We start from the raw sequence: 17,609 nt of genomic DNA, 5'->3' as shown, positions 1-17,609 counted from the left end.
AGGTTTCACTCGCACACACTGCATACGGCGTGCGTGTACGATGTTATCGCCGATGCACTCTATACTGAAGATCACGGCGCGAAGAAATGCGCCTGGAGTGTCATAATTGCGATCGCAATATAATAATAATAATACTAGTAATAATAAACGGCCCGCGAACTTGCACCACAGACTGGCACATTTCCTTGAACAATTCTCAAGAATGAAGGCTTTTCTTTGTTTAATGCCATCATCTTAAAGCCGATGTTGGCGTGTTTAGGGGCAGCGTTTACCTCTCGTCGCACGGCAAACAAAATGAAGTAACAAATAATGCCGAAAAAGACAGAATATTGTTAGAAAGCATGAACACAAGCAAAATTGTGCACACGACTCAAGGAAGCCATAGCAGATAGTACAAGAATACTCACAAACACCTTTGGTTCGGCCGATACAGATTATTCCACAAGATACGGGCACGTGAACATAATATAAATGTTTGCTTCCCACTGTTTCTCCACAATGTCGGAGAGAGAGAGCAAATGATAAAGGAAAGGTAGGGAGGTTAACCAGGACTAAGCCCGGTTGGCTACCCTACACTGGGGAAAGGGAAAAGGGGACGGAAAGATTAAAAGAAGAAGAAAAAGTCTACTGGCTATATCGTTCGGTCACTCAGTCCGGATCACAGACGCTGACTCAATCCAGTAGCCTTCAAATATCGCAGCAGAGCTTTTGTGGCCTTTTGTAGCTGCGATGTGCGAGGCCATGGTCCCAAGATCTTCTTCAAGGTGAACGGTGTTCTAGCTAGCTGATTGAGAGTTGTGCAGAGGTCATGTCTTTTGTTTTGAAAAGATGGGCAGTAGCACAGTAGATGTTCTATAGTTTCCTCGGCACCTCAGGCATTACAGTCGGCGCTATCAGTCATTCCAATCAAAAACGTATATGCATTGGTGAATGCGACGCCCAACCGTAAGCGGCACAGCATTGTTTCTTCATTTCGCAAAATCCCTGGTAACAGCCGCAGTTGCATAGAGGGGTCGAGGGAATGTAATCGTCCTTGGGTGAATTCAGGCGTGTGCCACTTCTCTAATGTCATACGGTGTGCTACCTTGCTTAGGTGTTGGGCTGCGTCGGTCCGCGATAAAGGTATAGGAATGTCGGAAGTCATCAATATTTCCTTGTTCTTGCTTATTCTTAGTTTCTGTCAGGCGTTTCTTAGTCTTAGCTTCTATTGTTTCTTAAGGCCCTGCACCATTAGGCTATAAGTTGATAACCATTCCCTTCGAGGTAATTTCCTTATTATCTTTTCGCGCGTGTCTTTTCCGACACGTAGGACAACCTTGGTTTGCCCGTACGCTTGCAAATAAGCCTCGAGCCATCATTTCAATGTATTATTCCCCCTCGCTATAGCGACAAGAAGCGGCCACTTTCTCGTCGGTCATTGGTCACGTCAGCTGTCGTGCGAGGACTTGTTGGAACATTTCATTATGGGTACGGTAGCACGAGAAAAGACCAGGACAAGTGAAGAAACAGGGCGGACGCTATCCCATTTTCTTACTTGCCCTCGTCTTGTCTTGCGTTGCCGTCCTCGTAAAGAACCACTACCAACTTCCAGGCACACTACTAATAAGCTACCAGAACGCCAAGCGAAGTGACATTTTTAATAATGCCGGGGTATTATTTGGCTCATTGTGCGGCCCCGCCGTCATCAAAAAGCCGTGGTAGAAAAATAGCGTGCAAATTGCGTCATCTTCATCTAACTAAAAAAAAAAAAAAAGGAAGTGACCACGGTGAGGACTCGATTCTCGACCTCACCGCCACTGCAATACTGCTCCGAAGCCGAGCGTGCTAACCGCTGCCCAACCATTGCATTACGCGGCCGTTGCAACAGGCGACAGTGATGAATATCTTCGAGGCTGTGCGCGTGATTGGGCTCTGCCTGGCGGGCAATTTACTAGGTGGCGCATGATGGGAGTGGCGCCACTGTGGGTGTTATGGAGTCTTTATCGTTCGAAGTTTACTCGCTCGCGCCTGTATCATCGGGCGAGACAGCGAAGTGCGGCCGGAGGCGCCAGTTCACTGCCGACAAAGTACAAGACCATCGCAACGCGGCGAAACGGTGCGAAGCGAGCTGCCGCAGCGAAATAACGTTCACCAACCCGAGTCCCCGACAGCGCGAAAGGCATAGCGGGCGCCTGCGGAGCGATCACGACTAGCTGCAGCGGCTGCAACGAGGCACCGGAATTGACTTGCCGTTCGAGAAAGTGTCACGCACGATGCGCAAAGTAAGGTACGCATCGGCATACTACTCCGATCACAAGGCCATTGCCGATCAACTTGGATCTGCAGACGCTGTCACTGGAGCACATGGACGGCGACGACGAATAAGATGCAATGCACTTCAGGTGCCCATCAGGCGACTACGACATGCCCCCAGAGTACGAGCTGGAGTTCACCTACGCAACCGATGAGGAAATGTAGCGTCAACACCATGGTGCTGCTCGGAAAAGTACTGTCACCATTCGGCAAAGTGATGTCATCGCGCTGAAAAGTGGCGTCATCGAGAAAGAACACTCAGCGCAGTGTGCGTGAAGCGACTACTTTAATGAGAACTCCGTAAATAAAACTCGACTGAGAGATCGCAGTATATATGGCCGTTTCGTCGTCTTACGTCGTTGCGAACTCATAAGCAGCAACGTTACACTCGAAAACACAACACAGCGGCACTGAACTCAGCAGCACTTCGCCGCGACACTAAAGTCAGCGACAAAACTCAGCCACGCACACGGCGACAAGTAATGCTCTCGCGTCTACTCATCGTAAGACTCGCTTAGGTGCTGCAATAGCGTAAGCGTTTCTATGCCTACCCAACGAGGAAATATGTTCGTCCGTCCGCCCTTCATGTAAGAAGAATCGCTATAAGGAAACTAGTGTATAAAGCAAAACAAATTCGCAAAGAAGAACGTTGGCGGTGGTGAGTTTCGAACCTACGACATAACGCTCAGAGACAGGGTGTCTTACCAAGGCCTCATGAAAGCGCATGACAGCGAGGTAATCCTCGCTCACTCTCCGATTAACCCTTGTCTCAGTCAGGAAGCTACGCGGTTTAAATGCGACAGCTTCTTGAGTGGCAACAGGCATTACTTCCTATTCTCTCGGTACACTCAGGAAATTGACTTTGCTATGACTTTGTTATTCTTCAGCGTTGGATGTCTCGGGTCTTCCGGGAAGGCTGACACGAAATAGTGCGCTGAAGAGCGTTGAAAATAATTTAACGTTGTTCGGGGCACGCTGGAAATACCTTCATGTAGGGTTCTGCGAATGAGAGTACTGAACGCTTGTAACAGAACCACTGTTTCGCGGAAAACTATAATCCAGACGATCTCACATTTCCAGAAAACGATCGCTGTGACTACGAAATCGAGAGTCTGTCGAAATCTCGTCTGGTCTGGAACAGACGCCCACCAAGGTGAAACAGCAGAATAAAAACATAATTACGACACTTTACACGGGAGCCTTCTTCACGATCTAGGAGTCGGTATGTGGTACACAAAAAGAAAGATAAAGAAGAAGAAAAAAAGAAGAACCGCGAACCATGAGAGTCGTAAGAAATATGGCGCCAGACAGACGTGTGGGACGTTGTGTGGAACTATTTCCCGCAATCTACCCGTGCGGAAAGAGCGTAACAAACGTCACATCAGCGAGCGGCACAATCGCAAAAGAATGAGCTTTTCTCTCTTTCTTTTTTCCAGACTTCCGTGGGAACGGGACGCGAAGTGTCGTCCGCGAGATCCGGACGTCCGGCCGTCTGGTCGCTCGGTCGCGTCAGGCCGTGACCTAATCTGGCCCGCGTTATCGATTTTCTTATTATTCTTCACTTTCATCTTCGCCGACGGCTAGCTGCGCTTGCGCGGTCCCTGGCGCTTCGCTTGACTCTCATTACTGTTCGCTTCTACGCTCGACTGGACGAAAACGAGTGCGAGAGGGGGGAGGGGGAGGGGTAGCAAGCGCCACCTATATCTAGTAGGTGGCGTCGGGGGTGCACCGACAAATGGGCTGGCGAAGCTGGCGACGGATGGAGGCGCCTTCTCTACTTTCAGCTTTAGTTCCTTCATCTCCTGTTACTTTACTTTTTTCTTCTTTTTTTTTTTGTTGCCGCGCATGTTCACGACGATTTTGCTTCATCCGGATAGAATACGGAGTCGGCATGGGAGAGGGACAAAGTGATGGAAAGAGAGAGAGAGAGAGAGGCGCAAGGCTGTGGCACTGTCCTTGAATCGCGCATGTCGGCGATTGGGTTAGAGTTATTGGCGGCCGCTCTCCGAGCTTATTGGCGGAACGAAGAGCTCCTTTCACTCTTGCGATTGCTTCCAACGAGAACTTTTTCGCGTTTCCTCTTATCTGCGCATGTTTGGGGCGCTCATTCAAGCTCGACGGAGGCACGTGAGTAAGCAAGATGGGTATCGAGGGCGTATGCATGCAATAGAGGGAAGGGGTCGTACGAACCTCCGCGTAGCGCTAATCTAATATACGTCACGTGGGAAGGCGGCAGGGAAGTAACACTTCTATCTCTTACTAATGCTGTCATTACGCTCGAAAGGGACGTTGCGATTCCTTTTTTTTTTTTTTTTTCACCAGTAACCGCGTTAGGAAAGACACAGTGTCGGATGTTTGGCTCATGGCAGGACAGGCTTAGGAGTTCGCATTGTGCGTCTATTAGTTGGACGAAAAATACAGAGACAAGGTCGAATTAAATGAAGAAAGGGACGTCGGAATTGAGATTTTAGAGGATCATACCGATAGAAAAACTAATCAGATACGAAAGACCACAACCCATAATATGTGTGCCTAGATTTAAGACTCTTTTTGAGTGAAAGACGCTCGCCACACTTTAGGTGACCTTCTGAAAGCTTCGGCAGTAATGATTCGGACGTACTATAGCGTTTTTGTGCAATCCCTCTCTTCGATGTCCTTGTACTCGCGGCCGAAACTCCGTTAGAACAGCGAATTATCTCTCACTACTCCCAGAAATCGAAATAACTTATTTAACATCACACCCAGGCTTTGAAACTGTTTTCTGCTTTGCGTTTTTAAGGTTATCGATAAAATGATAAATAATATTGTCTTCGATGTTTAACGTTCATGCCATAGTCAAAGCAGTGCTTGCAAGAAAAAGTAGTGATACCAGCACTATTCAGGGAAGCAGTTTGACAAGTTCGCAGTAGAGGTTTCCAGCTATCTGCCGTGGAGACAGATATACATGATGCATTTACTGTTCATAAATGATAAAATTCGATTCAGCTTTCTGTTTCTAACTCGCGCGCATGCAGCCACTGTTAAACATGCTACACGTTCGGGTTCTGCAACAAAGGGATATAAACAAGGTATTCGCGCAATAAACATCAGAGCTACAACTGCAGTTTAAGGTTTCGTATTCGTTCTAGGAACATCCGTGGGCCAGGTCGTACTTACGGGGCCACTTTGTCTCTCTGCAGGTTTGTTCGCCAGACGACGTGTGTGGACCTGAACATGAGGATCGGGATCCACACGGGCTCTGTGTTGTGCGGTGTTCTGGGACTCCACAAGTGGCAGTTCGACGTCTGGTCGAACGATGTAACATTGGCCAACCATATGGAGTCTGGAGGCATCGCGGGGTAAGGGCAATATGTTTGCTCAGGAAAGCTTCGGAGTTGCCTTTATCGCAGGTTTATGAATGCGCGCGCTTGTTCTGTGTGTGCGTGCGTACGTGTGTGTCGTGCATGCGTGCATGCGTGTGTGTCAGTTAGCTTGCGTGGCTAGTGCACCAGCCGTAATGCCACAAATGTACTGTGCAATACTGAGGTACGTCGTACTCTTTTCGCAGAAGTTACACACACACACACACACACACACACACACACACAAACACACCTACAATATATATATATATATATATATATATATATATATATATATATATATATATATAAAGTGATACAGAGAGTTGCATTATAAGAGCTCGACGCCACCAGACAACATACAGAGGGCGAGCGCTGGTGTCAGCAAATTTTAGTCAGTAAAGGTTGCAGCGGGGCGACACCCGCAATCGCGGCAAAAATGACAGCTTTCGAAACATATCTTTCATAATGTGACGCACATAATGTAGCCATGCCATAAAGTCGCCTATAGTGCATTCATTTGTTCACCACACGTCATGCGTGCACGACTGGACTCGAAACTGTTATCTGATTAAAGCATCCTGGGAGCGTGGCCACACACGTCACTGACACAAAAAGCGATTTGCGAACTTGTGCGAAACTTCAAGTCCACCGGTTTAAGAGACCGCTTATAGTGTCCTTGCCCATCCTCCCAATGCACTCAGTGCTCGCTCTCTCCCTCTTTTCCTCTTTCTAATCTCCTTTCCCTTAACCCCAACGTAGGGTAGCAAACCGGAAGCTCGTCTGGTTGACCTCTCTGCCTTTCCTCTCCTTGCTAGTTCTTCTCTCTCTCTCTCTCTCTTCCTTCGTGTTCGGTATACCTCCATTCAAGTATTGTCCATATTCCTAATACGGCGCGGTTTCTTTTTATAGTCGCGTTCACGTCTCGCATGCCACGCTGGAAGCCCTGGGAGACTCGTACGCCGTGGAACCTGGATACGGAGAGACGAGGGACGCCTACCTGAGGCAGCACAACGTGCAGACCTTCCTCATCAAACGAACGGAACCGTCCACTTACAAGAAGGTATGTTTCCGTTTCTTTTTTCTCTCTCTCTCTCTATCTCTTTAAGGTGGAATTCATACCGGCATCCATTCATACCAGCCGTGTAAGCATAGATAGACGAAGCCGTAATGAGCGAAGAATGATGGTGAATACAGTCGGCGCATGAAAGCATTTGCAGAAACGGGTACTCATAATAAGACACGCGTAACATCTGCAAACGAAACGAAGGCAGATCACAGGGAAGCCGCCGCCAAGCAGGTGATTGCAGCGACACGGTCAAGCGAGCATCTAGATAGCGTGACCCTCCTCTACCTTCCATTGTATCTATAATGTCTCTCCCTGACTATCTCTCTCTGTACGTCTAGACAACATGAGTCTCTCTCTGTCTGTCTAGACAACATGAGCACACTGTCAAGACAAGAATATTTGTAAGCTTTGAACTACGACGATGCCACTGCACTGCGGATGGGGAATTGAGGGCGGATGGAATATTCGTTCCAATTCCAATCCAGCAACCCTAAAATGAGACAGACTTTCTAAGACTATGTGCGCGCTGGATGCAGGAAAATATGAGCAGAAAATCGTAGTAAAACAGCATATCCGACAATACATTTGAAGAAAAACGATCAATGGACTCTTAGCTCCTTCCAACGGCACTGATTTCTTAAAATGGCACCGCAGCGTGATTTAGTGTGTTATACAGCGCGTATAGCTAACGAATCTTGCGCGCATGTCCTAATAAAGTCAAGGGCTTCTTTTATTCAAAGTTGGAAGAAAATTCTTTTTTTCCATCTCGCACCACGAATTTCATGCGTCGCGAAATGCGGCGATCAGCGCAGCACGTACAAAATGTCCTACGGGTGAATAAAAAAATGGTCGAAAGATGGATAACACAAGTGGGCACTAATGTAATATTATGTTGCCAAATCACTGCCCAATTGTTCACATATATAGATAAGCCCTAGGTTGTCACTGCACGATACGCACCCAAGAGGTTGTACCTCTACGTTATGTTCATGCACAGTTTTTCTACAATCGAAGGCGTACAATAGGCGGTAGTGTGAGTTTTGCTCCCGTATACAGGGAGAAGTATCCATCTAGTATCCTTTCCAGTGAGACACGATTGTTCCCGCCAGGCTACGATCATGTGGATGGCGGCGATTATTTCTTTGAGTGTAGTTCCCTCCATTTTACGGATTTCTGCAAACTAAGTTATGCAAATTCAGACTTTTTATCAACTTATCGTTCTCAACATCAGGCAGTCTTGCTCGAAGTAACCCAATAGGGCTCAAAGCACAGCGGTCTAAACGGCATGAATACGATGCAAGCATTCGCTCATCTGCGCCCTTTCTGCCCATTTTTAGCCTGCTTGGTGTTTAGTTTCGCAGCATATATGTTCTCACAATACGTCCCAGTGAAGATCGTGAAGTTTGAATTAGCGTGAGAAGAGTTGACGCCCACACTGTATCGGTTCTGTGACTGACCTCAGCCGACGCGTTGCGTTCGGCTCTGTACCTCTGTGCAGGGTAGGACTAAATGTGTGTTCGAACCTCGCTCTCTCTCGCTGTCGTGCGCAGGGCTACAAGCGGCGCAAGCGGCGGAGCAATCCCGAGGACCGCCAGAGCACCGTCAGCCTCCCGATGAGCAACGGCGCCAATGGCGGCGCAGCCACCGGCGAGCACCGCTCCAGCGCCAGCACCAACAGCACGGTGGGCGCCGGGGACGATGATGCCGCGGCTGACTGGACGCCCGAGATTCCTTTCAAGAACGTGAGTGTCCCGGTGGGGCTGCCTTTGCGGCAACGCGACGGTCATGGGACGAACCGGCGAAGCTCCCCCGCTCCTTCCATTTTTGATGTATAACGTACGTGGTCGCTTGCGAAGACGAGACAAGGGATGTGAGAGAAATGAAAAGCACATGTGGTCGAGTGCACGACGTCGCAAATGGGCTAACTTGACATCGGGCGGACGCGCGACGAACGAGTGAACGAGAGAACGAACGAGCGAGCGAGCGAGCGAGCGAAAATATCCCTTCGTTCGCGGCCCTCCTGTTTTTTGCAGCTCCATAAGAAGACATGTACGCGTCAGGGGCACCAACAAAGCAGGACATAATCACCAGGAAGAATCGGAGCACAGGGGCCCCAGATCCGGGTAGATCGACGTAAAAGGGTGCACGGGCTGTGTTATGTGCCGTAATGTGAAGCCATGTAAGAATTTATCGCGTTGCATGTTGCATGCAAAAGAAAGGTTTTCGCAGTGGCTCACGCTACCACTGAATCTCTCACGATGAACAACCGTATTGCTCAAAATGTGTACCGTGAGAGCGAATATTACGGTAGAGAGCCGTACGTATATCCAAGTTAACGAAGGTGCAGCTTTCGGTGCGTTGCCGGAACAGGGTGGCGCGCGTCGTTGACGCCTAGTCACGTGGAGCGGACGTCGTGACGGAGATGATATATATAAAAAAAGAAAACGTGCATAAAATTTCACTAATCCCCAAAACTAGAGATCTAACTCGCGCCATTTCCGTTGTGATTTATTAAGTGGCGAAATCATAGAAAAATCGGCCATCGAAGGACCGGCTATACCAATCGCCAAAAATAAGCTCCATCGACTAAGAAATGCACGAAATAAAGAAAGAGACAAGAAATAAGAAAGAGAGAAAAAACACGCTTAGGAAAATCAGTCGTCATACCTTGCTGGTGAAGCAGCGCACTGACACAGTGAAGACACACAAGAAAGGACGACAGTCGCAGAGAGTGTCGCCTTTTCTCGTTTGTCTTCACTGTGTCCATGTCAGAGCGCTGCTTCACCAGCAAGGTATGATGATTATTCACCAAATAGCCCAACTTTTCACATTGCTGAAAATCAGTCGCCTCATGAAAAGTAATGTACAGGGAAGTATAAAGCACATAAATATAGCGCAGTCTCTGATAAACGTGCACAATTCAAATACTGAGCCCCTTCACAATGGAGCCCGTTTCAGAGAGATTGCATGAAATCATTATCTATGAGAAAGTGACGAAGAGTTGTGACATCGTGTCATTGTGGTAGTATGATTCCGGGGAGCTGTACACACGAACCACCGAGCTGTCCCACAACTTGTTCGTTCGGCTGTCAGTGCCCGATTTCTAGCGCGCGTGACTCAGGCAGCGGTGTCGTCCGCGAATGTATGCGTACAGTCGACCCAAAAAATTTTATAGTTTACGGAGCACGGGCTCTCGGAAAATGTCCAATTTCGGAGCATCATTTAACAGTAGTCAGTAAAAGCGAACGTCACAACGTGGTTCATATATACTGGTAAAGGCTGTAAATGCGAATACTAGGCTGCGTTCTGACGCTGCGCAGATATCCAGCTGTCTTCTCAGATTTCGTGTACCGCAAAATAAAATATGGCGGTTGACTGCACTTAGTAGGCAGCAGCAGGAAACACGCACACGCCGCGTAGGTCGCGCTTGTCTTGAGGCTGTAGGACAAGCTCAGTCGCCGACGCAAGAAGCAACAGACGACGGAGGAAGAAGCTGCGAGGCAAAAAGAAATATATATATATATATATATATATATATATATATATATATATATATATATATATATATATATATATATATATATATATATATATATATATATATATATATATATATATATATATATATATATATATATATATATATATATATATGTAGAAATAAAACGGAGTAGCTGGCAATGTTTTCAAAGCGTAGACCATGGACGTCCACAATGGTGTCCGATGATTCTGGCACAGTTTATCGTCGACGTGTTTCGGTAAACGGCACGACACGACGGCCTGACGACGGTGGCAGCCTGACCAAGACCGCGTGGCACGACAACGAGACGACGACGGCGCGATGGCGTGACAGCGGCTCCGCATCTGCGCGTCCTTCTCCGCTCGTTTTGCTCTTACCGAGGCACGCGTACTGGAGAGAAAAGGAGCACATACGGGGAGAGAAAAGCCGAACGCGAAAACGTCGCGTGGCTGCGCTGATTCAGTACCAACTCCGAAAGAGTCGAAGCTCTGCCGGACTACTTGACGCACACGCTGCGGCACCCGAGTTGCTTGCGCTTTGTTGCCACACAAAGTGGTCGGCAGCGTTCGGCTGTGATCGCATCTTGAAACTCGGTTAGAGTTGCCGACAACCCTGGCTGACAGACCAAAACAAATAAATCACTCGTCGAGCTCATCAGAAAGCAGGACCTCGTTGAATGAAAAGACAGGAAGCCCCGACAATAGTTTTCTTTTTTTCTCATAACGTTTATTCTCTCTATCTTATGCTTCATCCACCTTCCTCCACCTTTGCACAATTCCTCGGAACTGATTTGGCACATTCAGTATCCCTATGCTTCGAGTGGTCGAATAGTCCTCGCGCTTTAATCTGCTAGCCTCCTGGTTGGCTCGCATGCTAGAGGGACTGCCACAAATTTTTGCTCAACTAAGTTTTGTTTGTTTGTTTCTTTCTTCAGTTTTTTGTTGTTGTTTTCTGCAGGAAATTCTTGCGGGCATTTCGCTTGTAGCTTCGTGCTGCATTTCTCTGGGTGACAGTTTTCCCTTTCGTGGCACTTCAAGAGCACCGACTTTTGGGGTTGTTGGTTACGCATAGCAGATCAAGTCAACCGCACTCGTGGCCTAGTGTGCAGGGCGTCCGCCATGGCAGCGGTATGGGGACAGATCGAAACCCACCGCGCGCACCCACTGAAAAAAAATTGGAGGACGCTTAAGCTTCGCTTTCAAGAGTGGAACGCGACAGCGTTCCAGTCGACCCGCCAAGAGGTGTAAGACAATGCGCTACGGGGCAGCGATCACTTACGAGGCGCCCCGCATCGGACTTTGCACCCACCAATCACGCGGTGAGCGTCGAGCAACGCAGCGTTCGGCGTGGCAACGGAACGTGCGCCTGAGCAAGCGGAACGAACCAAAGAACTCGGTGTCTCGGAACGTCGTGATCGGCACGGACAACCGGGCGGCGACGCGCCTCGCACCGGTCCCCGCACAGCCCCAATGCGCGCGCGGTGCGCCACCTGTCGGGGCAGCGCCGTACATTGCGAGGAGGGGGTCTTCTGTGTTTGCCTCAAGATGGCTGTGCGCGTGCGGAAAGCGCAAAAGAAATGTAGCGGAAACGTACTTCGCTACGCGTTTAACTGCGACTTCTGTAGTTTACATGCTCATAATTACCGATATACACAGCAGTATAACTTTCTACGGCACGTTTGTAAGTCAACACCGCATTCACTAGAGGCGTTTTTGTTCCACTTTGAACGATCGAACTCAAGGCTTTGCTACCTTTTCTGTCTGAATATAATGTCTGCGTTTCACGCGCTCTTGGTTTATCCGCGGGCTGTTTCCTGTTTCTGAAGAAGAGCCTATTTTGTTCAGCACTTAGTTGCCATGTAGACACTGAAGGTCTATATATATGTTGGGATTTTGTGTTGCAGGGTGTGCCATGGCGATTAGTCAACGTCTATGCATTTAATGACGCTGCAAAACGAATTGTCTTATTTGATACTGTGCGTAGTCTAATGGACTGTGATCGTTGCATTGTGTTAATGGGAGATTTCAATTGTGTATGTGATCCGTATTGTGTATGTGATTAACACTCAGCGGGACAGGAGTGGTGAAGTTTTATTTAACCTAATAGAAAATGCAGAGCTCATTGATATAGGAGTGTCGGGACAGCGAGCTCGCTCTTATACAAGAATTCAAGGTCGCTCTTATGCCCGCCTTCATCGGATTTATGTTTCTTCATCCCTCCTCTCCCGGGAACTGTCCTGCACTACTATCCCAGTTTCGTTCTCTGATCATTGCATGGTTATCGCAAAGATTGATGAGAAATCTGTAACCAATTTCCGACCGCAGTGGGCACTCTGGAAGCTTAACTCTGAGCTCCTAAATGATCAGGAATTTATTAATCGCGTGCGCATGACCCTAAAAAATTCTCTTTCTACTGACTTGCCGTTATTTGCAGTTTGGGAACTCTTTAAACAAGAGGTTCGTACAGTGGCTATAGAAATTGGATCGCAGAAAGCATTCTATAGAAAGAATGAAGAAACAATAATTCTTAAGAGCCTACACAAACTTTATCAGATGGAATGCGAAATGCCAGGCACTTACATTGTTGACATAGAAAATCTTAAATGTGAGTTGCAAAAGTATGATGCACTGCGTTACAGAGGTGTGCGAGTTCGATCTCGAAATAGGCGTGCTCTGCAGTCTGAACAACCAACACGTCAAGCTTTACTTGACGAGCGACGTCACGCTATTTCCAAAGTAATTCCGGAAATATACTCCGAAGGTAGTCTTCTAGCAAATATGAATGACATAATTTCTAAGTTCGAAACTTACTACAGTGTGTTGTTTAGTGCTCGGCCCGAAGATCACGACGCAAAAGTTTTAGAGAGTTTTGTGTCTCTTGTAAAACCTTTACAGGATGATGACTGTGCATTCATTAGTGATACCCTTACGATACAAAAAATTAAGCTAGCTATTAATCAGCTGCCTCTGTCGAAAACACCCTGCCCTAATGGACTTTCCTGTTAATTTTACAAAGCTTTCAAATCAATTATCAGTCCCATATTATTGGACATTCTTAGTACAAGTCAAGAGGTAGACGACCTTCCGCAATCTTTTTGCAAAGCCCACACAGTTTTGATTCCAAACAGTTTAAATAAGGAGAAACTGCGTTCTGTTGAAAGCTACCGACCAATCACATTGTCAAACGTGGATTATAAAATTTTTTCAAAAGTTTTATTGAATAGATTGCAATTAGAGATTGCAATTAGCGATGTCAATTCTAATTGGTTCCCATCAGACGTGTGAAATTAGGGGCCGATCCATTCAAACCAACATACATATCGCCCGTACACTCCTTCAATACTGTTACGGTTCCGCTGAACAGCTTGCAATGCTCCAGGTAGACCTTGCTAAAGCTTTTGATCGTGTCAGCCACTCCTATTTATTTACACTTCTGGAGCATGCCAATGTTGGCTCCGTTGTGCTTAAAGGCGTTAAGCTTTGCTATACGTGTTGTACTACTCGTTTAGTTATTAATGGCCAACTCTCTAAACCCGTTTCCATTTGCTCTTTTGTAAAACAAGGATGCCCTATGTCCCCATTACTATTCGCCCTTTATCTGGAACCGCTATGCTTAAGCGTAATTCAGTCGAGTTACATCCATGGCTTCAATATACTGGGTAATGAAGTAAAAGTCTTAGCTTATGCAGATGATTTAGCGTTCTTCTGCACGGATAGGTCCAGTGTTGAAAAGGTAGTATCAACAATAGAGGAATTTGGCAGCGTATCAGGAGCACGAATGAACTCCGCAAAAAACTTAGGCTTACGGTTTGGCTCATGGTGCTATACACCAGAACAGTTTGCAGGCGTTAATTGGACCGGTGTTCCGCCAAAGTATCTCGGCGGGCCGCTAGACGTATATAAATTAAGTGCACACTATTGGTAAGAACAAGTTTCGGCCCTGCAAAGTTACGTCCAGACATTCGTTCCACACCGACTTTCTATTTTTTGGAAAGCCGACGCATGCAATAAGTTCTTGGAAACAAAAATTTACTATGTATTGCAAGTCATACATTGTGCCAGGCTCTACATCCAACGCTTTCACGGAATCTTTGCAACCTTCGTATGGTCTTCAACTTTTGAGCCCATGAGGCGAGACAATATTTTCATGCCCGTTAGTGAAGGTGGGCTGGGTTTAGTACATCTTTATGTGCGGCAAATAGTGTCTCGCTTCTTCTTTTTTCGCGATACATCGCATACTGTACTTCGGTCATTCATGCAAGTCGCACTTGTTAATGCGCTACCCGACTTAATCGTTTCTTCGAATTTTTCTTCGCATTTATGCTTGTGGGGATTCATGCAAGACGTTTACTTGGCGATTCGTTTCCTGACAGTTCGGTTTTCCACTGAATACTAGTACTCTGTGTCGCGTAAAACGTTATACAAAGATCTATTGTCTATGCTTTTTCCGCCTCCACTTTACCAATCACTATACATTCAATGGCCAGGTCACAATGTTCTAAAGCGAGTTCGTAAAATGTATATATCCCCTTGCCACAAAACATTCTTTTATAAACTTCATGATGAAACCATACCGGTTAAAACATGGCTACAGAAAAAGGGTATCTTTGTCTCTTCTGTTAACTGTCGCCTTTGTGACGTGCCAGAGACGATTGAACTTTGTTTTATTAGCTGCACCGACGCCATACTATTTTGGGATGTCCTCCGACGGACTTTAAAAAAAAAGACTTTGACATCAACGCTCATACGGTGCGATACCTGCTGCCGACCGCTGATAATAGTGCACCTTTCGATATGTTTTTTCTCATCGGAATGCACAGTTTGTGGAAAACGCGAATGATGTACCGAAACGCCGAAACGGTTGTACCTACAAGGGTGAATTTCATTCAAATGACCCTACACCTCAAGCAGGTTTATGATGGACTTGACACCCAGCCGGACTGGTACCCCATTTTGGTGAGGTGCCTATCCTTACCACCCTTCTAAAGTGAAACCACATTTCTACCCACAGTATGAACGATGCCTTTTCTCTTAGTGACTATCATTGTGCTCTCCATTCTCTGACTATGCACAACAGGTGAATATCGGGTTGTTGCTACTGTAATAAATACCATGAAAGAAAGAAAAAGAAGAACTCATGGCTGAGTGGAGCGTCTCCGCCTCACACTCCAGAGACCCTGGTTCGATTGCCACCCAGCCCATCTTGCAAGTTGCTTTTACTTATGACATGCCTTCCGGGCTTTTTTGCTCACGGCCAACGCCGCCGACGCGGAAACCAACGACACCTGCTTTTCTGCGACACGAGCTCCTTAACGCTGTCGCGTTAAAAAGATGGGTACAGGCGCTCCCGAACCCGGCGCCCGGTACTGTCCGGAGTGTATCGCCTGGGGAGTGCACCCGGCCGCCTAATTAATGTAACCCGGAAGGGTGGATATGTTCACTGGCCGTTAAGTGGACACGGTTGCACTATTCACTATCACGCAGATCAAGTCAAGTGCGCACAAGCAAGCACAAAGTGAAGAGTAGACCCCCAGCACGAGCTCTTACTTCCAACTGATCGTGTATTTAGAAGATTCCATGACATGAACACTTTCCTTCCCTACGTCAAAAGACCGAAATGCCGAAATCAGGTGGCCATGCTCAGAAACTTAGGGCCAAACAATGAAAAGTTCCTTACCTCAGTAAGGAAGCCTTCATTGCGGTGAGGCCACCTTATGTCACCCTGAAAGCTTCCTTACTGAGGGACCCTCGGTGAAGGCTTCCTTGATGCTTGCTCAGCGTAAGGAAGCTCCGAAGCTACCTTCATGCATCATTACGCCGCTCCTGGCCCCGAACGAGCGCTTCACCTCACTGCTTAGCTACGTGACGCTTACTTGCGCATGCGCGCTGTCGCCCACCTGCGGAGAAGCGCGAGCACGGTACGTCTTGCCAGGCATCTTCGTTTCAGTTACGCGTGTGGCACGATAGCGCTGCTAGGCGTTGCTTGGCGTTGCACGACGCCGGCGTGCCAGCGTTGCTGGAGCACATCAAGTTTTGCACTGTGATGTGGTACTTTTTTTGCGTTTAGTGAACAAAACTAGAAGAAAGCGTTCACACATCTCTATATTAGCTCTTCAATTTAAAAATTGTGCGACGATACAACATTTCTTTATTGATTAATGGAGTTAGCGTAAAGCTTTTAAGCGATAATCTCGAACCCAGGCACGCGGCAACCGCTCCTTACGTGAGGACGGGCGAAGGGAGCTTTCAGAGTACGTTTGCTTCCTCCATCGGTCCTTCGCTTTAAGGAGGCCTCTCGTAAGGTTAGGAAGCACCCGAAGGAAAGGAACGTTTCATTGTTTGGGCCCTAGTTTCTTTGGACGACAAACAGAAGGTGCGCTGACATACGACACCCCCGCCTTTCTAATCCAATATGCTTAAATTATCTCGCTAACATCATGGTTCTTATTTTTGTCCACATGACACGTCGTCCGTCTTGCGGGACTCCGAAAACTCTCGCCCGATAGCGCTTAGGACGCATTGTATGAGTGCATTAGGAGAGAAAGCTCTCTGCCAACGGAGAATCCGGTTAGTACGATACGCAAGATTGCCCGATGATAAGCGAGCGACGCTCAGCCGACGTAATAACCCTCTTCGCCGTTGTATACATGAGTCGTCGCGAAGTGAGACAGTGATCTCCTTACGCTTTTTAACCAAGAACGAGAGGTGCCGCTGACGTCGCGACTGATACGTCGGAGTGCATTCTAATGAGCTGATGCCCGGGCAAATCGCCGGCGCCTTCGTTGGAACCTTGTAAACAAGGACGTGGCTTATACTTATGCTGCGGCTGCTGAGGCTCCCGACTCGCGCACGTTGCCTGAGCATGGGTTGCAAAACTGAGGCTTAGGTCGGCGAACTGAGCCTGCTTATGTTGACGCTGCCGAAGTGTGAAAACGCTTGCGCTCGAGAATTCAAAATTCACGTTCGTGACAGAATTGTCGCAAGTGGCTTGTAATGATTAGAAGCAGGTTGTGTGTGTGTGTGTGTGTGTGTGTGTGTGTGTGTGTGTGTGTGTGTGTGTGTGTGTGTGTGTGTGTGTGTGTGTGTGTGTGTGTGTGTGTGTGTGTGTGTGTGTGTGTGTGTGTGTGTATATATATGTATATATCCTGCGGCACGGAGCTTTATGACGCCACACCTCTGTTATCGCCAGTGTCGACTGCTCGATGCGATAGGTGATACGAATTGGATAGAATCGGAAGAGCGGAGAATTCTTGTGAAATAATGTCCCTGATGTCACTGGCGAATCGCTTCGATGGCCGCTCTTATAGTATTCGTATTTTAGTAGCAAACGATCCTGGACCATGTTATTTTCCAATAAGGTGGGCGTACCGCTTTGCAAAATGACGTCG

The 17,609-nt window shown here is 47.4% G+C and overlaps 1 protein-coding gene across 3 annotated transcripts in view; it reads left to right on the top strand.

Moving 5' to 3' along the window:
* LOC142579782 (adenylate cyclase type 8-like) overlaps window positions 1-17,609 on the top strand; it is a 445,425-nt gene that overhangs the window by 393,159 nt on the left and 34,657 nt on the right. For all 3 annotated transcript variants that reach the window (XM_075690343.1, XM_075690344.1, XM_075690345.1), the window contains exons 9-11: window positions 5,472-5,630; window positions 6,546-6,696; window positions 8,253-8,444. In XM_075690343.1, coding sequence (XP_075546458.1) covers window positions 5,472-5,630; window positions 6,546-6,696; window positions 8,253-8,444 — 502 coding nt within the window. The remainder of the gene's footprint in view (window positions 1-5,471; window positions 5,631-6,545; window positions 6,697-8,252; window positions 8,445-17,609) is intronic.

The sequence above is a fragment of the Dermacentor variabilis genome, chromosome 4 (genome assembly GCF_050947875.1).
Source record: "Dermacentor variabilis isolate Ectoservices chromosome 4, ASM5094787v1, whole genome shotgun sequence".
Taxonomy (NCBI): domain Eukaryota; kingdom Metazoa; phylum Arthropoda; class Arachnida; order Ixodida; family Ixodidae; genus Dermacentor; species Dermacentor variabilis.
The sequence above is the reverse complement of the archived record's forward strand: the minus strand, read 5'-3'. Positions and strand labels throughout refer to the sequence as shown.